We start from the raw sequence: 22,255 nt of genomic DNA, 5'->3' as shown, positions 1-22,255 counted from the left end.
TCAACGATAACGCGCCCTGTCTTTCCACTCATCTCCGCCTTGCGGCCATCAACTTTGACGGTCTGTCTGTCTGTCGGTCTGCCCTTCCATTCGATCTGTCAGGATGCCGTTGGTCCTGTTGCTGTTGCTTACACTGAAAACAAAATACAGTGAATAAATAAAAGTAAAATAAATAAATATAATAAATGGTTAAGTGATTCAAAATGACTCTTTCACACATTTAAAATTCGGCTTAAACTGAAATTGTTCGATTTTTCTTGCAGTGCATTTTCCGCTTTGCTCTTGGCGTACGTGAAAATGAAGCATTTTCCATTTGATGATAACAAAACATGTTTGGCATATTGATGAATGTCTCCAGAGAATTGTTGTCCCTGTCTATTTTACTCTCGCCGGGTTCTTGCTCCTGGCCAGGAGTTGCTTCCTCCTGCTGTTCCTCCTCCTCCTCATTTTCCTCATCCTCCACCTCACGTCAAATTTCTGCACATCTTGCGGCAAGGATTCGAATTAGGCGGCTCGAGCTGGAAGCTCCGCTCGCTCGATTTTAATGATGTGACTGATGGACGCCCACCGAAAAATGTGCTTTCTTTGGCTCAAAGCCTTGCTGTGTTTTCCCAGCTTTCCCTGGCTTGTGCTTACTTTTCATAACTACCCACCCCGTGACTCCCTTCCCCGTTTATTTATGCGTTTGTTTGCCTTTGTGAATACGTGATTCGAAGCTGAAGATGGAGATGCTGCCCCTGCCAGCGGTAGTAAAAATATATATAAATAATAATAAAAATAATTTCTCACTTCATTTGTTGCACAAATCGAAAATAAGCCAAGGAGCACAGCAGCAGGAAGAAGTTTTCTTCGGTTTATGGTTGGAATTTCAATGTGGCCATGTGGCGTATGAGTGATTTCTGGCGAGCCACGTAAATACAGCCCCAATACAGGGGCGTGGTTAAACCCTCCTCCTCCTCCTTCTCTCCTTTTCCTTCTCATAAAATGCCGCATAAGCCACTGTACAAATCAGCTAATGAATATGGGGACGTTTGAGTGAATGACTAAGCTGGTTTGTTCATGAATGTGCTAAGGATTGAGACGTGGTCTTAGGCGTAAATAAATATATAGTTACTATATAGGTATTATGTGATGAATTATTCAATAAGTTGGTTGGAATTCCTTAAGTTATTGGATTGATTTTTATTTTATTTTTATTATTTTGTAATTGAATCATTCTGAAACGATTCAAGTTGATTAAAAAAAATATACATTTAGAAGGAAAACATAATTAAATATTAGGGAAACGAATTTTCATTTAAACGAAATAAATTTCAATGATTTCCCTTTTGTTAAACTTTAATTATTCATTTAAATCCTAATATAAAATATAAAAATAGATTCAAAAATTTAAAAAATTTTAAAATATAAAGGAAAATATAGGAAAATATAAAGAAATTTAAGAAAATATAGGAAAATAAAAGAAAATAAAAGAAAACTTAGAAAAATATAAAAAACCAGAAGGAAATTATAAGAAAATATAGAAAATTGAAATAATAAAAAATATTTATAAATGATTATTGTTAGGCATAACTTCTCGTTTGACCCTCGTCGACTTTCAATATTGGAAATGCCATGCATTTCCAGGCCAATGCTCGGCTGCAAAATCATTTAAATTCAATTACAGCAAATTATGGATCACCGCAGCAGCAGCAGCAGCATCGGGATGAATCGGGATGCCAGCCAGGTGCAATTTAAATTACCAGCCAGGTATGTGTGTGTGTGTGTGTACGATATGTATCTTGTCGTATCTATTTTGCACGGTGTACAGGAAGCCATAAAAATGTTGGCTGCCAGGAAGCCAAAAGGGCGGCGTCAGATATAGAAATGGCAAGGAAGATGCGGGGGAAAACCGTTTAAAGTTAGCGATGTGCCCGTATTAGCATTTCACTTGAGCAAAGTTCATCGAAAAGCCAATCATAAACCAATTTAATAAATCGGACATGGCTGAAAGTTTGTGGCCAAAGTTTTATCCCCCCGGAAAGGTGAGGCGGAAGGACTTAAAGAAGGCAAAGGTGAGGCGGAGGTCAGGACCAAGAATTTGGGGAAAATAAATCGTGGAAATGCTAAGCTTAAGAAATGCCACGGATATTATTATGATAGTTGTAAGCCAAGATATCTTACATACTTTTAGGCTGAGAAGGAAATAATTTATAATAAAAGATACTTACTGTAAGATACAAGATACAAAGTAGAATTTACCCTTCATTTTGGTTTATATGTAATTTTGGCAACTGTCAGGAAAAGGTTTTCCCTTCCAGCCGAGGAAATTATTTGAATGCTTACAACTCGTGTCTGTGACAATTATAAGAGGAGCAGAGCTCCGGGAGCTCCCCCACCCAGCCAGGACTCTTCACTGAAAATATTAAATTAGCTGCCAACTTGTGAGCCAATTTCAATTTGTGCTTCGCGTGGCAAACAATTTTTAAGCCATGTCAGGACGCGTGGCTTTCTTCCTTCTTCTGCAGCGCCGTGTCGTTGACACTTCGAGGGTGTGTGTGTGTGAGCCAGTGTGTGTTTGTGTTGGCTGCATGCCGTAGCATACTTTGGAGCGCTGCCATTCATTAATCAAGTTCAGGGCACTTTAAAGTGGTTGCCCAGCCTCGACTCTGCGAGAAGAAGCTGTAGCTAAGGCACAGCCAGGGGCAAAATATTAGCATTACTTTGCTACCAGAACTATATCTTTTCATAAAGAATATAATCAAAGAAACTCGCTTTTTTATGAAATATAATTTAATATAATATTGACATCATCATCTCTACAGGCCAAAGCTTTAATTTTCCCCACACAACTGTTTTTATACGCACAAAAGAAATGTTATAATGATGAAATAATAAAGCCGCAGCCTCCCCAGTTCCATCCCCAAAACAACCAAAACAAATCCTCGGGGAGCTCCTCAGTCCTCACCCCTCGCATCCTGGCCGCAATAAACGCTGATAGTCATAATAAAAAATGCCAAAAAGGAACGCCCCAGCCCAGCATCTTGACAGCATCCAAGGCATCCCAGAGCAAACAAAGCGGGGATGCGGACTTCCCTTAACAGCAGCTCCTTATCACCGCCGAAAACAGAGATATAACCCCTTGGGGGAAGCCTCAGAGCCTGTCCAGGCATTTTCGTTATGTTCAATTGACCGCTCACATGCAACGTTTTGTGGGTCCGTCCAAGGTCCAAGGAAGGCAATAAATATTTATATGTAAATGCCAGAGCCATATTGTCCAACGTATGTTATGTACCCAGGGGTACAGTTCACACTGGGCTTAGGGCATCCTAAAGCTGGCCATAAAGCCTAACAATTGTTAACATTAACACGGAGAAAGTAACTGTGGATGGATAGCTTCATCGTTTTGCTTTGACCAAGACAATTCTTTGGTTTTTAATTTAACAAATTAACTTGGGATATTTGTTTATGCATATATACATAATTTTATTCCAGTTAATCTACAATTTCCTTTAGTTTACTTCCAAGTATCTTTGAGATGCTTTCTATATTTCATTGACTTTCTTCGAAATTACTCTCTCAGATCAGTTTGATCTGTACTTTTGGTATTTCCCCTTCAAATATTCCATTGTCACAAAAGCCTATGAATGCATATGGTCAGCTCCTGTATGGATTTCGAGTATCCTGTTGTCCTGATGTCCTGGCACCCCCTGCTGGTTACTCCAACCCATTGCCATTTCACAGAGGCATTCCAGACAGCCCATCGGCATCTCCCATTTCCTGAGAGGCTGCAGCAATCAATCAATCGTTTTCCACTGACGAAAAAATTATCGCATTTATTCAGATTACTAATTTCTAGTTTCTATTTACTCTAGATATATTTTTTCTCTGTGTAGCCTGCAGTGATTTGCATTGCTCTAGCAGTTACTTCATTATAATTTATCAGACTGCTGCGTGATGGGCATTTAATGGTTGATTACGATTGCAGGCCAGCTCAACCACCTCCCCCCCCCCCCAGGAGCCTGTGTGTCCTGGCAAGGACATCTAGGTGGGGGATGAGGGAACTTGTTGCTGCTGGAAATGATGCGGTTTTGCCGGTGGATTAATGAACAGCACAGCGGGCGGCAAGAATTGTTCGATTGCCATCGACTGCATTCGAAAAGGAAGCCTGGGACATAAGGACTTTATCAACAGATAATTTATAGCTCTGAAGTTCACATATATACATTCTTCTTATATATATAGTAAATTTTCGGTTAGAACATTTTTTTTACAACCATTTTCTAACCGTTTCCATAGCAAATTCCATTTCCAGCCACGGTTCAACCTGCTGCCATGGCTCTGGAGACAATGGCCAAGTGCCGCTTGAGTTGCCCCACTCCGGACTCCAGTATACATATATAGAAATATATTTATATATGCTAGTTGTAGGTATAAAGCGATGCTACTAAATTGCAAACACAGAGCTTATAATTTGTTTATCCAACAAATGACACCGCCACGATTGACAGCAACAGCAGCTTCGACCGTCGATTGTTTGGCATTTCGTGTCTCGTGTTATTTTCCTTTTTTTTTCTATTATTATTTCTCGTTCTTTATTGTTGCTATATAATTATACCAACTACTGAGGGGTGTACTGTAGAGGTCAAGGGTGTGTAACGGCTTTTAGGTATTTTATTTCTATGGAAAATGAAATCGAAAGATATTTATACATTTATGAAAAATAAAAATTTCGGTGTGTTGGCCATTGTCATTGAGGCATCTCACTTTCGACCAACTCTTGTTGCGCTGGACCAACTTTTGACACCAGTCTAGACCCGGCCTTAACTAACCCCAAAAATAAATATATTTACGGCTCTGTACTGATTGTGCACATCCACTTCAATAGAGCTTTTCTGTGTTGCGAATGGAGCTGTCCGAGATGAGTGTCAGAGTCCATTAGATGGCACGTGATGCTGGTTGCCCTACATAAATGGGGTATATATGACAGGCTGGCTAAGTGGAAAATCCCCAGGAAGTTGCCTTTTAATAATTACTTTTAATATAAAAATGGTTGCTAATAAGATTGAATTAATAATCATTTTTAAATAGAATTTTAAAATTTTTAGTTAGGATATTCAAATGTCTAATCATGTGAATTTCATAGTCTGCACTGACCAAACATGTTTATCTTTCGCTTTGCTGTTTGTTCTGGTCTAACGATCGGCTCCCTCAATAATTATTTATCAAAATTATGTGCAAAACGTCAATGGTTTCGGTCAATTAGCGACAACACAATTAATCAATTGGGCAACCGATCATCGGTTGATCGGGTGAAAGTGGGTGAAAATTATGTATGTATGTATCGATCCTAATTTATATAACCAACAGCCAGAGATGATGTCACAGGCAGGCGATTCTTCCGCCAATATACACAAAACGGGTTTTGCAGTTACTAACTAGTTAGTTAGTTTTGCATAGATTGAGATGGAGTTTCAGGTAATTTGATAAGTCGGTCGGGGGCGAAAGGGCCGATGACTGATTTATGGTTGCCACTTGGGTTGCATTGTCCGATAGGATCGGGGGGGAATCCAGTAATTATGCTGCGTCCCCCCTGCATAATCGCAATTAGAAATTAATCAGCGTTCCGAGCCACTTGCATTTGCATTGAATTACCAAATACTTAACTAAATATTATTGCAGTCTGTGTCTCCCTCCAAGCATCTCCGCTTTTTGCGGTCTCCGCGCCATTGTGGCTTTGTGAGTCAAGGTCGACCGTCCGATGAACCCCCTCCTCCCGATGATGGGCCCCCCATCATCAGCGCGTTATTAGAAGTGGCAGCCAGGGCGATAATTACGGCCAGTGGCCACCGCTCGAGAGTCGAGAGTCGCTGATTGCCGCGAGCCACGAGCTGGTACTAACCACTAACTAAGTACTAGTTAGTAGCTTCCAAGTACTTGATACTAGATGCAGCCAACAGAAAGTGAAATTCTAGAGGCCAAGGGGGGTCACGTTCAATGTTTTGTTTTTTCTAGTTTTTCCCATTTTAATTCTTTAGTCCTGTTCTAGGCTTTATTTGGATTTAATTATTCAACTATTTGTTTATTTATATATTTATTTATCTTTTTATTAACTAATTTATTTATTATATTTCTAAGAAACAGCTCTGTGAAGAAATTTTCTGTGCTTATATGATTGGAACGAAATGAAATAATATAATAAGCTTGTGTCGTGTTAAGGCATTGTTTGTTGCATTGTCGTCAATATCACATTACTTGACCAACTGTGTCTATAATCTCCAGATAATTTACTGTATGTATAAGTTATATCGATTACTGATAGAAAAGCAACTGTCATTTCACTTTAATGTTTCCAAAGCAAATGTTTTATTTAAGTGTGAGAGAGATGTCTACTTAAAGTGCTAATTATAAGGCATAAATATAAATAATATACTAAAGATAAATACAAATATAAGGGTATAATAAGTTGCTAATATAGGCTTTAACACAGTTAAGGGTTACTTGTCCATTGAATAAAAATAAGAGAATAGAAAGTTGGACGTTCAAGACAAAGCTTTCCCCTCAAGAGAACCGTTGTAGTTTTTAATAATTTATAACAAAATGTATAAAGGATATTAAATATGTCATAAAAAATAATATATATTATATATATAGAAAAATAATATATATTTATAAAATTTAGTTCAAGGTTAATTGTCTGTCAAAAAAAAAAAAGAGTGAGAGCTGCTATTAAAGAGTTCTATGTTGTATTTACCCTAATAAATTCATAAATATTTAAAAAAAATACACATTTATATTATTTACCTTGATAAATAAATTTATTAAATTAAGTATACTTTTATATAAAATATCAATATTCATAGTAATATATTTTATAATTTGAAATATTGGCAACCAATGCTAAATACGACTTAAAAAAGCCTTAAAAAATATTTTCTACTTCAGAAATACTATCTATTACAAAGTTGTCCCATTGTCATTGTATTTTCTGTACGTAATCATGTCTTAATTTTTAACTAATTAACTTTTAAACACCAAATTTGAACTACTAATTGCCACTTTTGCACAGACATTGTGCTCCGCCGTGTGGAATCGTAGATACTATTGACAGGGAAAGTATGGTTTTACAATTTTAATCGATTATTATTAGGGCCACGTACACATCAGCTAATTGCCAATGAGCGGAGGTGTACAGAAACAATTGTAATTGTATTTTGAGGAAAACATAGAGCTTGGAATTTGAACATATCACTGTGGTATGGTGTTACAGAGCCTAAAAGGCCTTTTTGAAGCTTTAGTTTTCTTAAGTTTTTGGGTTTTTGGATTTCCCTGGCATCGTATGATTTTCCCATCATTTTTTTTGGGTTTTCTTTTAGGTTTTAAAACTGTTAAACATTCCCTCTTTGGCAATTTAAGTCAAAGCCATAAACTAATATATAAATCAAACGAAAGGTATTGAAAATTAGCATCACTTAAAAAGTTCAGTTAAAAAGTTATTGCAATTCATTTTTATAATTTCCATTTTTAAAATAAGTTTATTGACAATTTAAAAAAAAAATATATATATATTTATATATATTTAAAAAATCCATAAATTAATCATTTTGTAAATTGTTACAAAACTCTTTTTTATCGGGCTTATCTTTTTATGGTCAAGTCTTGCCACCATTGTTCTTAGCCTTTGTCCTTGGCATTTGGAAACCTTTATGATTGGAATAACAGGGGATGATGCTTCCGATTGTAATTGATATATATTTTGTCATGGCTTTTTGGGAAATGCCATCAGGCCTTTGTGAGCGTCTGTTTTTCGCGCTTATCGAGCGCTGCAGCAGCGCTGGCTTGGTCGCCGGCAGCGCTGCTCTCTACAATATATCTACCGATCCACCGATCGTGAGTATACACCTTATATTCGCACACCCGCACACACACTCGGTGTACGGTGTACGGTGTACGGTGTGCTGCGCTCTGCCGACCGAGGCAGCGATGGTGCCGCCGGGCGACGCCGGTGGTTACTGCCCAGCGAACGTTTTAGTATCCGAGTTTAGCTCAACGCCGCTGGTTTGGCTTTGGGTTTTGGGTTTTGGACACCGCCAAGCACACACACACACACACACACACACGGCTCGTTAAGCCGCCGATGCCGCCGTACAAGTGCCTTTAATTCAATTCCCCCGAAAAGCCCACACCCGCCTGCAGCTGCAGCCGCCATGTCGACTTAGGTGGATTTTTTTTTAAAGCTATTCGAGGAACAGCTTCCAAGTGCTAGCCAGGTGCCAAGCCAACAACGAAAGGAGTCAACATAACACACCTGCCCATCCAGCCTAGCGAGTCTCAGGTAAAAGCGTTGGAAAGTCCGAAATGGGGAAAAGCGGGCGGGGGATTCCCACAGAAAATTTGACTATGTGCCTAGTCCAGCAATGTGCGTGTGCCAGTGTGTGTATGAGTGTGTGTGTGTTCAGTCTTCTTTTTTGTGTTTGTTTTTTATTTTTTTTTCCTAATTTTATTAACGACATGTAAATTAAATCAAATCTGCGCCATCCGACGGCTCTTTGCCTTTCGCTTAGGGTTGTCGAAAATGTTTACAAAAAGTTTAGGGAATAAATGTTAAAAAAGGGGGTATATATGTAAAATTATCATTAAAAAATTTAAGTTAAATATAATATATATCATCTATATAATCTAGTAAAAATATATAGAAAATAAATCGGGAACTACATGAAATTTGGTGTCTTTTTAGATCCCATCTTAATGGTCTTCTTACAAAAAAGCCATTTAAAATGGGATATTTTTTTAATTGATCTTGTAAATAATATTTCTAGAAATGTAAAAATATATAAAAATTAATCGAAAAGAGACTATACACTATTTAAAATGAGAAATCTGGCCAAAAATACGTACTTAAATCTAAATAATTATGGCAGACTTACCAAAACATCATCTTATTTGGCATATTTTTTGTTTTTCTTAAAAATAAAAATGCTAACTATTTAAAATTGTATTAAAAATAATTTAGAAGTCAAATTACATAATTAAAATTACCATAAAAAAGACATAAGCTCAAGGAAAGCTTAAATTGTTTCCAAGAATGATTCCAAAATTACTGGCAAGTAGAATTCCCATATAAACCCATAGCAAAACAAGATGTTTTCTACTTAAAAACTGGTAAATATATATTACATTAAAAGGGGGTTTTCTAGCCCTATCTGTGTTTATTTTCCAACTTTAATTAGCATTTTTACCAATCAAGTCAGGTCAGTTTACTAACCCAAAGCAGGCTCAGCTGCGTTTTTTGGATGCCTTGACAATCCTGCTTTCAGTGGACATTTGGCGAACCATTTCCCAAACCATTTGTCAAGCCGAATTAATTATAATTATGGCCTGAATCAATTTACACAAATCGCATTTAATTTATTCTAAATTCGCTTGTTTTTGAATTTTTTGTTTGTTTTGTTTTTTGCCAAATGAGATGAGTCTTTTTTTCGCTGTTGTTTTGATTGTCCAAATTGTTGGCTCGTTTATCATTATTTTGATCGCCAACTTCTCGGGGTTTTTATATACATTTTTGATCAGTTTTTTTTTAAGTGTGCGTGTGTTTATTTTTTTCATCAAGTTTTATTTTGCTGCTCTGCTTCTGCGTCTGTTTTCCTCTCTCTGTTTTCTCTATATTTCTATGGCAGCTTCTGCTTTGCCGGAACTTCCGCAGCTACACTGAGAGAAATTATCATTCATAGATATAATGTCTATTGAGTAACAATACTGCATTTTTTTTCAAGTGTTCAAAAACGAGGTTGTGTGTGTGTCTCTGATTAGTAAACTATTTTTAGCGGTTAATTTTAACATTGAATTGTGCATAAATAAAACCAACAAGAAAAGTTTTTCTTTCTTCTGTTACTATTATTATTTTTTTTTCTTTTTTTTGATTCTGTGATTTTGCCAGCTAATTGTATTTAATTATTCCCAATTTAGTCAGGGACTAAGGCCGAACTTTATGTCACCGGCAGACTCCGCCGCCGTGTCTTTGTATCCGCATCCGAGTAGCTGTATCTGTAGCTGTATCTGTATCTGTATCTCTAGCTGTATCTCTAGCTGTATCTGCGGCTGTATCTCCAACTGTATCTGTATCTGTAGTGCCACATTGTACTATATCTGTCGTAGACATGCAATTAATAACGTAAATGGCTAATTTGGGGCGCCAACCGTTCGTTCGATACGCTTGTGTGAAAAGTTTTGTCAACTTGCCGCCGGAAATGAGCGAAGCCAGTAGTCCCCCCTAAAAGCAAGATTAGGAAATTAAATAATAGCACAATGGCGTTGACAAAATAAAAAAGTAACAAAAATAATAATAATGGGCACTCGCCAATAGCAATATTCGCTAATAATTGCTGTAATTCCGTCTATCAGAGGCTTTATCTTTATCCGCCGTGAATCATATCGTGGGAAGACCCTAACGGTTAAGTGCAGAGAGAAATTTAAAGAAAATATATGTTTTCCCAAGTGTTTTCTAATTGTTTTTATAAATGTTAGCCCTTAGACCTTTATCTTTACCTTTAAAGGTAATGATAAATAGTTTAAATACCTGTTAAATTTCTGGATTTACTTGATTAATGATTTCTAAATAATATTTATGGAAATATGCAATCAATTAATTGACTAAAATTTCCCCTAAAAAACCAGCCATGACTATGAAATATGTCCATTTCGGCGCATATATGTACATATGTATAACCACTTCCTGGAGTTGCACATACCCAGGGCCATCGACTCTTGGCTAGTTAATATGCCGCTCAGCCAAACGCAGAGCCATCAATAACAGTACCCCTTCATATATAGTCGCCATATAGTGTATATTTATACAGTATATATAGTAGCAATGCTTGACGTGACCGATCGGCGGCCAAAATGACCTCAAATCGGGCCAGTAGCATCTATTTTACCTATTTTACCTATTTTTTTTCAACTCTTACACCTTTACAATGCACTTCTCTGTACCCATAATTATGGTTTCATTATGTTTTTCTCAATGTAAGAATCATGATTCAATGTCAAGAGCTCTTGGGCTAAGATTTACAGTCTCAGCAAAAATAGTAATTGCTTTATTTTTTGCACAGTAAACGGATCTTAGTTCGGGTTAATAAAAAATGTATGCAAATGATGGAATAAAAATATTAAAATTAAATTAAATAAGTAGAAATTTGCAAGTTGAAAAGATTGATTTTTGATTTATATTAGCGGTGAATTTATAGAATAAAATAATCTTAAAGTAGTGGGACAAGTACTAGTATATATAAGGGCATATATATATTCTTCTGGCTCGATTCTTAAATGCTCAACTGCCGCAATTAAAGGCAATTAGGCAAAAGCAGACGAGATTTGTCGCTTTTGCTTGAGATAATTAACTATTTAAGAGCTAAAGCTACAGTGAAGATCCCCAAAAAAATGAGATAACCAGTAAATTTGGCACAACCTGTCAAAAAAAAAAAAAAAAAACCCCGACGACAGGTGTGTGTGTGGGTAATTAGAGTGTATTGTTTTTTTTATTATTCGCGGAATTTAATCGTTACTTTTGGGTTCCACTCTAGCCAAGCCAAGTGGGTGGACTTTGTCCGTAGCTTTCTATGCGAGTTTTGGCCAGTGGATTCGACTGCGTCATCGCCAGGCGGAAGTTGGGGATTAAAACGGTCACTGATGCACTTTATGGGTCGCTGGGGCTTCGCCTAGGCGAGTGTGTGCGAGTGTGTGCGAGTGTGTGAGCACCTGTCAAGGTCAATTAACTTTGCCTAATTTTAGTTAATTTGAATTACACGCAGGGTATACAAAGGTATATTGAATTCGGTGGCAAGTTAGCGATAGCGAAGGCAGAAAATATCAAATTAATCGATACGGTATCGATCAATCAAAAAATGTTAAGGTAACGGTAGATGGGCGATAAATGAATATTCTGTTTAATATATGGGATCAATACATATAATCAGCAAGAGAGAAATTTATATTTAATAAATTTTTAAATATTTCTTCCATATTTTCGATATATATCGATATCTATCTATCATAATATCGAGCTTTATATATTTTTCAAAATATTTTATCAGACATTTCTTTTCGATATTCACTATTATTTCTTTAAGAATTACTTTAAGAAATGTATTAAAAGATATTTGAAGTTTTTTGTAATCACTTAAGCGTGAATGGGGCACTTATTATTATGTTCACAGATAAAATTAGGAATATTTTGCCTAAACACATTAATGTAAATATTTTGAGAGACAATCGCAAAGTCAACACAAACAACAAAACATCGGCCAAGACCCTGTATTTAATAGTCCAAAGATTAATTATTTCCCATTGAAGTAAGCTATCTGTCTGCCAAATATTTAACCGTGTACAGTTCTGTGTCTACATATAGTAAATATTCTTAAATATCTATATAATGTAAAGGCAAAAATCAACAGTCGCAATCGTCATTGTTCTGTAAATTTGAAGACGCGTCGGGGCTTCGACAATTCGCCAAGATAAGGTTAATGCGCTTGGCGAATGGTTAAATGTTTAAATGGTTGAATGGAGGGAGGGCTGGAGGGCTGGAGGGAGGAGTGGTTGGATGGATGGATGGATGGAGGTGTGGAATGGCACATGCCTTAAGCCAAAATGTGGCAACAATTGTGTAAACACAACGAAACAAATCGACAAATGCACTTGGCAAAACAATTAAAAGCTACATAGTACAACGCAATCGAGTGGAAACCCGAATGAAAAATGAAAACTTCGTTGCCGTTGTCTGGGATTTCCAAAGCCCCCCCCCCCCTCCCTCGTGCCATAAGCGATCGGAGTTCCACTAATTACACAGCGTGTATATCATGACATATAGAACTCTGATTCCGTCGTCTCATTAGGGTTCTACAAGCGGATGCTGGGGCAGGGGAATCCCGCCCAACAGCTTTCCAACCGATAACGCTAGCGATAACCTTATCGATAACACAACACTGTCAGAGTTTGAACCGTTGTGTTTAAAAAGAGAAGAAAGAGAAAACTCACAAGGTTTCACTGGGGTTTTACAGATAGCTTAAATATACATAGATTAATATATTTCAAGATATATATAAAAGATGTCTGATCAGAGCTTAGTTTCTTCCCCTCACAGATCCTGGAAGGATGTCACCCAAGGACGGCAGCCTGGGCGATGCCAAGTTCGGCAAATATACGGTCAACCATGCTCCGCCTACCCCAGCGACCACAGAGCCACTAGCCGCCAATTCGGACCAGAATCAGAATCAGCATCAGAGTCAGATCCAGGTCCAGAACCAAAATCTGGAGAAGAACAAGGCCCAGGCTGGCGCCAAGGAGAAGGAGAGCCCCGTAATTAAGCGTACCTGGCGTGAGAAGATCCGCCTGGTGGCCAACAACATCACCGTAGAGCCCATCCTGGCCGCCTACATCATGCCCAGCGTGCTCTCCAACCTGGCCACCCAGAACCTCAACCTGGAGAAGGCCTGTCGCGTCAACATGGCCTACGGAGACGAAGTGTGCGATGCCCTCACCCGCCGCCAGACTGCCAACTACACACTGTAAGGATATCAGAGACTATAATCACCTCCATAGGATGATCTTTATTTGATTTTTTACCCAAAGAGAGGAGGAAACCATACAGCAGATGGTGGCCAGGATGGCCGCCTGGAAGACGGTGATCCAGAGTCTGTTTCCCTGCCTGCTGATCTTGTTCTGGGGCTCTTGGAGCGATCGTCATCGCCGGCGGAAGCCCTGCATTCTCATCCCAGTGGTGGGTGAGTTCCTGGGCGTGGTTGGCCTTATGCTCTGCGTGTACTTTGAGCAGGCGCCCATGGAGGCCGCCGCTCTGACGGAGGCCATCTTTCCCTCGCTCAGCGGCGGCTGGTTCACCATGCTGATGGGCGTCTTCAGTTATATAGCGGACATAACCACAGAGGAGGAGCGAACCCTAAGAATTGGCATACTCAATGTGTGCTTCTCGGTGGGCGTGCCCATTGGCATGGCCTTCAGCGGAGTCCTGCTCAAGTGAGTCCTCTTAAAGGAACTTTATTTGTATAGATAAAAACGTATCAATCCCTGCAGGCAAATTGGTTTCTATGGCGTCTTCTCTATATCGGCTGCCTTCTATGTGATCGCCTTTGTGTATGGCTTCTTCTTTTTGGAGGAGCCGGTGGCCAGGCCGGAGAAGAGTCCCGAACAGAAGAGCCTGCTGGCGGACTTCTTTGACAAGGAGCATGTGGTGCAGACATTCCGTGTGGCCTTCCAGCGGGGCGAGAATCAGCGTCGCAAGCGTGTCATCCTCCTGATGATCGTGGTGATGGTGATCATTGGCCCGTTGCACGGCGAGATGGCTGTGACGTACCTGTTCACCCGCTTCCGCTTCAACTGGTCGGAGGTGGAGTTCAGCTTCTTCTCCACCTATGCCATGTTCACTGGCCTCATTGGGGTCATCTTCTGTGTGGGCGTGCTCTCGCACAAGCTGAACATTGACGATGCCCTGGTGGGTGTGCTGTCCAGCACCTCGAAGATCCTCTCCTCCTTTGTCTACGCCTTTGCCACGCTGCCCTGGCACATGTATCTGGGCGGTCTGGTGGAGATCTTCAATGGCACCGCCTTCATAGCCATGCGCTCGATAGCCACCAAGCTGGTCTCCAAGGATGAGCTGGGCAAGGTGAACTCCTTGTTTGGCGTGGCAGAGGCCCTCATGCCCATGGTCTTTGCCCCCATGTATACGACGCTATATGCGGCCACGCTGCGGGTTCTGCCGGGTGCCTTCTTCCTGCTGGGCGGCGGCCTGACCATGTTCTCTGTGATTATATTCCTGTGAGTGTTGAGAGGCTTCTCCGTGAAGGGATTTCTTTATCTTGATCTTGATTCTTGCCAGGTGGATGTACCGCTTCCAGGTGAGGCAGCGGGGGAAACTCTCGCGCACGGATGCAGAGCGGGCCTCTGTCAAGGATCCCAATGGCAACATCAATGCCATTGAAGCCTTGGCCTTGGCCAGCGAGGCCAAGGGCCAGATGAACGGCATTGTGGCCAATGTGATACACGAGTCCTTGGAGCATGCCAGCGCCGAGCCGCATCCGCCGGCTAGGTTGGAGCCTGTAGATGTTGCCAATACCGAAGGTGGCATTGAGAATCCCGGCTATGTACAGGAGGAGGCCAAGGACAAAGCCTAGGTGGCCAGGAGCTGACCCTTAAACCCCTTGTACATACACATGATCCGCGGGATAAACGAAGCCAGAACAGGATCTCTCTCTCTCTCTCTGACCTCCATTAATGTTGTTAGGAAAATATAACAAAATTACAAAATTAAGCAGAAATTATTTAGAGTTTGAAATAGTTTGAAATTGAATGGTTTCCATTATCTTTTTGGTTTCCAGAAGAGAGAGAGCTAATCCCCAGATAGTGTCACAGCCCGAGTGCTTCTCCCGTTCCTGCCCCTGACTCCTCCACCTAACCAATGTGTACAATTACAAATATTATCCTTTTCTTTTTTTTTTATTTAGCCTTAAGACCTACATGTATTTTTTTGTTATCTTAATACGAATTGTTATTTTTATAATTACCCTTGGTCCTTTCCTTTCTCTTGTGTGTTTTTTTTTGTGCCTAGTCCTTAAGCAATCCTTAGAAGTATTGAATAAATGTGTAAAATCGTCCTTGCTATTGAACACCGTAATCAGCGTGGCTGGCAAACAATTACATACACAAATGAACAGCAGAGTGGTGACTGGAGAGTGAGCCTATCGCTCGCTTCCTGCACACACGCACACGTGGGTCGGCATCCGGACAGGATGCAGGATATAGGCGGGCGGACATGGGGCATGGCACTCGGCCTGAACAATTGGTTTGCTCATGTCGCTGATAATTGTCGACTGCGTTGCACAAAACGGATGCGTTTTGTTGTCGTCCGTTATTGTCGACATTGTTGTCCTTTTTGCGGTGGCCCCGGTGGCAAAGGATGCGAGTGTATCAACGGGCGAGATAAGTTCGGAATCGCATGGGGACATCGCCAGGACCTGGCGTGTGGGTCAGACCCGAAATTTCACAGGGAAACGTGGGGTCAAAAAAGGCAAAGCCTAGATCTAATTGTGATGTGGAAACTTACACCCCAGTAGTGCTAACTGTATGCTTTATTTTTATACTCTATGATTAGGATTTTTTTTTAAATTTAAATATTATTTGAAAATCTACAAGGAATTACATTTTAAATGGTGGTTAAGCTTCTGCCAAAGGTTTGAACTATCAAATATTGTCTAAAAATATTAATAAAAATTTTAATAAATAAATAAATTATAAAATGTATCAAATTAGTGTTGAAAAATGAGTTAAATAATAGTTATATATTTAAAGTAGTTCTATCAATATGCATTTAGAGATATTATTTCATTTTACACTGGCATACTTTTAGGCAAATTTCTTAATATTATTTCTTATTAATTATAAGAAAAAAGCAATCAAAGATAGAAAGATCAAATATGAGAATACATATTAATTATTATTATTATTTATTTTCTTCGTAAATGTATATTTATATGTATATTTTAAAGCGTATTCCAGGTCGTTGCCACTTCATTTGCCATTTGCCATGTGCCATTTGGCCATCTTATTGCTGGTCCGGCAATATTTGGGCGACTGCATTTGTGGCACGTATTGCACTTGACAGGACGGCGGACGGTAGACAGTGGGCGGGGGGCGTGGCTGTGGCAGCGCTTAACTGCGACTGGCATCAGCATTTAGCAGCGGCTGCGGCATCAGCATCGCCAATGTCTCGCCGCTGCCTTTAATTACTTTTTCGATATTGACTGCGCGCGGTTTCCCAAAAAAAAAAAAAACAAAAAAAAAATCACATAAAAATACGCCCACGTGGGACACGCCCACCGCCTCTCTCTCTCTTTCTCGTTCTTTGATCGCCAATTTCAAATCAAGCCATAACCCTACACAGCCTACAGCGGAGCTCCAAATAATAGGACTACAAATGTTAATTAACCAAGAATAATAATAATACAAATTTTGTATATGATTATTTTTTCTTCCAAACATGGCTAGATCAACTCGGCTGTTGATGCTGATCAAGAATATATATGGTTTATGGGGTCGAAAATGACTTCTTCACTAAAATTTTAATAACCTAAAAATGTAAGGATTTTCAGATAAAAACAAAATATTTACCCACATTTTGAAGAGCTATTATTGTCCCCACGACTGTTTGCGCTGGCAACTTGTTGCTGGCCACGAGGAACGAGCCCTAGCTAGCAACATTACCGGCAGCCGTGCAACATGTTGCTGAGCGTAAAGCGCGTGGTGAGTTTCTCATTTGAAACTGGCTTATTGAAATTTGATATTGCCTTTATTTATGTTATAGTTGCTGCCGGCCGTTGTTCGAGAGACCTGGCCAAGATGAATTTCTGACCCATAAATAATTGGAGTGAACAATGCCGAGCGCAACGAATTCGAACTCGCAGAGGGCACACAACATGGCCATAAATCTGGAGCGGGCTGCATTTAATCTGGCTTAAGCACGCATTTTCTTGACAATTTCACAGTAAACTGTTCACTTAACATGTCCCCAAGAGCTTGTTTCCGCTTCGATCCGCTGTGTTTCGGGGAAAATGAACTGGCACCGAGCACTGGCCATAATTAATACATGATTCGGTGAATAAATCAAACGAATGCCAGCGGTAAATCAAGCTCAAATGCAAGCTCAAGACCCCAGTGGTCACCGGAATGAACTCCGGCATGGCCAGCTCCATCTCCAGATGGATCTTCTAAGGCATCAAACGAGTTAATTAGGCGTAAGCTGTCCCAGGCTTTCAGGGTTACAAAAAAATAAATATATACAAGGGACTGTAGCCAGTAGCGAATGGGGAGATACCCTTTAATATTTTTTCCCAAGTAATTTACGTCTGAAAATCCCCTAAGGGTTGCCCTTAATTCCGAAATCCCCATTTAAATATGAGAAATACATTTCCTCAATGGAATACTAGGGAGAAAGGAATCTCTGAGTCAGAGAACCTCATGGAATGCCTTTCTGGACAGGCAAAAGTCAAGCGATTTGACCGTTAAATTCCCGCAAAGGGGCGAGTACTCCAAAGTAGACATATACGCCGCCGCGCCACGCCGCCGCCGCCGCCGATTTTTGCCTTATTTGACGCGCCGCCGCCGAATTATGAAAAAAACGGCGCGCCGCGGCGCGCCGCTGGTGCGGCACCGGCGTAGCACCGGCGCGGCCTTCGGTGATATTATTCTTAATATAACTTAAAAACAAAAATAAATAAATCATACAAATGGCCAAATACTCGATATAAATAATCGATTAATCGTTAGGATTGTCTCATCTCCCATCTCCCTATGTCCCATCTCTAGAACAGCTATTTGGTGTGGTTTACTTTCTAAAGCTGTGTTTTTTGTGCGTAAATATGCAAAGTAAGTTTTAAAATACTATTACTAGTGTTAGGAACATATGTATTAATTAAATATTCTCTAAACAAATAGATGGATCAGCCATTGAGTATGTACTCAATTAAACACAACCATTACTCAAATCGAAAGAGCAAAGTGTGGGAGTTTTTCGGCGCATTGCAATTAGAGAACAACTGCATTGAAGTGGACAAGGTGTTCTGCCGATTATGTTTGGATGTTCAGAAAAAAGACGACGAAAGAACAATCTTTTCATGGTAATAATTAAGTTCCTTTTTTTAAGATTCAAGTAAGATTTTGTAAATTGTTTCAGTGCTAAAATTCAGTCGTATTCCACGAACTGTTCCACAGGGAATTTAAGTCGACACCTCAAAAATGAACACAACATTCGAGATATCGACAGTCCGAGTACTTCATTGGCTACACGTGGATCAATATCAAATTTTTTCAAAAAATCGACGCCAATTATATCTCCAAAAGATAGTAAGTGGGCGCTGGGACGAGAGCTAGCTTTGTGGATGGCTAGAGATTTGCTACCATTTCATATAATTTGTCACAGTGGACTTAAAGACTTTTTAAAAAAATATAGAGTTGTGGCAACTGATGCTGACATTCCACACTACAAAACGCTGTCAACAACTGCACTAGACGATGTGTATGAATGCATTTTACGAGCAGTTACACGGATAGTATCTGGACAAAAACATTTTGCCTTAACTTTCGACTTGTGGACAGATAACTATAGAAGAAGAAGTTATATAACGTTCACCTTCCATTTTCTGTCAGCGAATTTTGAGATGAAGCATTTAACGCTGGAAACAAAATATTTGTCAAAATCGCACACGGCAAGTAACATTTTAACAGAGGTGGAAGAAGTTACTCAAATGTATAATTTGCAAATGGGATCTAATTATGTCGTAACCGACCAAGGCAGCAATATCAAAAAAGCTATTAATTTGGGGTGTATAAAAAACCACTTCTGCCTTGGACATGGACTACATAATTTGCTAAATGTTGATGGTTACAATTCAGAGCCGGAAATTAAAAATTTGATTGTGAAGTGCAAAAATATTGTGAGTGCCTTACGATTCAAGACACATGTTTTGAGATGTCAAGCTGACGAACTTCAAAAGGAAGTTTTGTCAAATATCGACAATTTAGAAGAACTGCTGGCATCCGAAGATAATGAATGGGTCGACTACGATGATGATTTTGGCCCGTTAGATGATGTTCCCTTGCAAACTTACAAGAATATTAACAACCCTAATGACTTACAAAGTAGTTTGGTGGACAAGAGAAATGTTTCACTTAAGAACTCGGTCCCAACAAGGTGGCACAGCGTGTTAACAATGTTAGACAGTCTTGGGTGCCAAAGAGCCGCATTAAATAAGTTGCTCACAAGCAGCAATAAGACTCATTTAATATTATTAGAAAATGAAGCACAGCTTTTATATAAATTATGCGACTTCTTAAAAAAATTTAAAGATGCAGTTACCGTTTTGTCTGGAGATTTGTATCCATCAATAAGTCTTGCGTTAGTGATAAGAACTGAAATCGTCTCAATATTGGAAGAACCTGAGAACAATGAGCCGCTTGCTTTGACTCTCATGAAAAGCCATATAAAAAATAGATTTGATTCAAGGTTCCCGATATCGGATATACTAGTCTGCGCATCCCTATTAGATCCGCGATTCAACTCACTTGATTGTGTGTTGGAGTATTGCGAGAAACAAAGTTTAAAAAGAAACGATTTTTTGTTAAAAATGTTTAAAGAGCTGATTGGAGATGTTGAACAAGATAGCGATCAGCAGCAAGAGTCTCATTCTGCAAGCAAAATCTTAAAGCTTGCTCAACGGCATTCGACCAATACCAAAGATAACAATTTGGAAGCTGAATGCCATCTACTCCTAAGCTTATCTTCATGTCAAGACGTATTGACATTTTGGAAGGAAAAGGCACCTGCAATGCCCTTACTTTCGATGCTGGCACAAAAAGTGTTGTGTATTCCTGCAACGAGCACTCCAAGTGAGCGAGTTTTTTCTATTGCTGGTCTTACAATTACGCAGAAACGGTCGCAGCTCAGTCCTCACAACGTAAATAAAGTAATTTTTATACATGACAATTACGACACTTGCAAAGAAAGTTTAACTTAAATTTACAAATTGAAGAGATAAAAATGAACTGAATTGAAAACTGAACATTAATTATGTGAATTATGAATGAAACTTATTCAAGTCAAGGAAAAAGACTGCTATTTTTATGTTTATTTTTATTTGTTACTTAATTTTTATTTATTTTCATTTCATTTACCCAATTAATTTACTCACTTATGTTCATTTTATTGTTATTGTTAATAAAGGCGTTATAAACTGATATAATACAATAATACTAATTTTATTTAATTTGAAAAAAATCTGTACGCCGCCGCCGCCGATTCTTTCTGACTACTACGCCGCCGCCGCCGAGTCATTTTGACCTCTACGCCGCCGCCGAAGTCTTTAACCATCGGCGTAAACCTCTACTCCAAAGGGGGTGGCCATGGTATAAGAGTGGGTGTGGAAGTGGGAGTAAGTGGTCTCACCCCACCTAAATACACACACACACACAAACGAAAAGGCAGACACACATGTCAGTAAGCCTATTTTGTCTCTTGACCTCATTCCTCGTCTGGGCTTTCACTTTCCCCGAGAGCGTTGGTTGCCGTTTCTTTGCTGTTTCCGCTTCCGCCTGGCCAACTCCGGACTCTGGAGTCCCGAGTCCAACTTCCGAGTCCAACTCCGATGGCAAATGCTAAGTAGTTTCGCTTTTAGTGCAAAACACTTGCTGCTGCCTTCGCCTCTAGCCCACTTTTCCACATCCACATCCGCATCCAGTCCCAGTCCCAGTCCCAGTCTCAGTCTCAGTCCCTTGTTTTCCTTGTCGCCACTTCACATTTGTTTGACTTTGATATTTGCCACACTCGAGGGTGGAAAGGTTTTATTTTGTTTGGTAATGGGGAAGGGGGAGGGAGAGGCAGCCTGTGTATGCTGGCAATTTCCTCAAGAGGATTCTCGTTGGGAAAGCTTCGGCGAATGGATGGACAGACGACGCACTGCCCTAATCAATGGAATTGGCCCCTGACCGGGGATCAGATCAAACCAAACTCCAACCTCCCGCTGCGGGAGGTCATCAAAGGAATATATCCAGCCCCAAAGGCTCATCCATCCCACGGGGGCTGCGACTATGGCAACACCCGGAATGCAAAGTCAACTCTGGAGCGGAGCTGCTTATTTACCGTCGTCTACCGAGTCAATGTTGAACTTGACGTTGCACTCGCAGCGGCACAGCTGCCACACACTGCAAGAAATATGGTAATATTAAAAAGGGAAAAATTACTAGAGCCTGAAAGTTCCTTTTTATAACCTAGCAGGGTATTACACTTTCAGTCACCTTTCCGAATTAAAAAAAAAATTTTATTGGCTTACGTAATACATTTTTAAGCTTAAATGATGTATGATAAAAGTTTGCTCTTGGATTACAAGGACTTAGCTATCAAATATAGTAATTTGTTAATAAACAATTACACTTTTCTCACAGTGCATCACTGCACTGAATGCGGGCAATTAAGTCGAACTACTGCAGCAGGAAGTCATTGTCTACTCCAGCTACAGCTACTCCTTCACGCTTCCCATCCTCGGTGGGCAAGTCAATTGGTTGCCACCACAACATTAATGTGGCCCTGAGCCTCCCCCTCACTGGGACCGGGACCGGGACCGGGACCGGGACCGGGACCGGGCTTAAGTAAATATTTGGTCTACGTGCCTATTACGTGATTTTCCGATAGTCTCCCATCGATGTTGATGAAGACGGCAGCCGG

The 22,255-nt window shown here is 39.8% G+C and overlaps 1 protein-coding gene and 1 long non-coding RNA gene across 3 annotated transcripts; both read left to right on the top strand.

Annotated features, from left to right (window-relative positions):
* The first annotated feature begins 8,028 nt into the window (after positions 1-8,028).
* LOC108071841 (probable peptidoglycan muropeptide transporter SLC46) lies at positions 8,029-15,638 on the top strand. 2 transcript variants are annotated; one of them, XM_017162753.3, is made up of 5 exons: positions 8,029-8,314; positions 13,115-13,538; positions 13,603-14,004; positions 14,062-14,802; positions 14,864-15,638. In XM_017162753.3, the coding sequence occupies exons 2-5, from the start codon at positions 13,126-13,128 to the stop codon at positions 15,156-15,158; spliced, it is 1,851 nt and encodes a 616-aa protein (XP_017018242.1). In that variant the 5' UTR covers positions 8,029-8,314; positions 13,115-13,125; the 3' UTR covers positions 15,159-15,638. The 2 variants fall into 2 exon arrangements, with proteins under 2 accessions (XP_017018242.1, XP_017018243.1); XM_017162754.3 differs by having other exon boundaries at positions 13,099-13,538.
* A 2,449-nt stretch (positions 15,639-18,087) lies between these two features.
* On the top strand, positions 18,088-20,881 carry LOC121502150 (uncharacterized). The gene is made up of 3 exons (XR_011445658.1): positions 18,088-18,405; positions 18,475-18,656; positions 18,713-20,881. It is a non-coding gene; the product is annotated as an uncharacterized lncRNA (long non-coding RNA).
* Positions 20,882-22,255: the final 1,374 nt, after the last annotated feature.

The sequence above is a fragment of the Drosophila kikkawai genome, chromosome X, assembly GCF_030179895.1.
Source record: "Drosophila kikkawai strain 14028-0561.14 chromosome X, DkikHiC1v2, whole genome shotgun sequence".
In the NCBI taxonomy this organism is placed as follows: domain Eukaryota; kingdom Metazoa; phylum Arthropoda; class Insecta; order Diptera; family Drosophilidae; genus Drosophila; species Drosophila kikkawai.
This window is presented reverse-complemented; position numbering and strand designations above follow the sequence as displayed.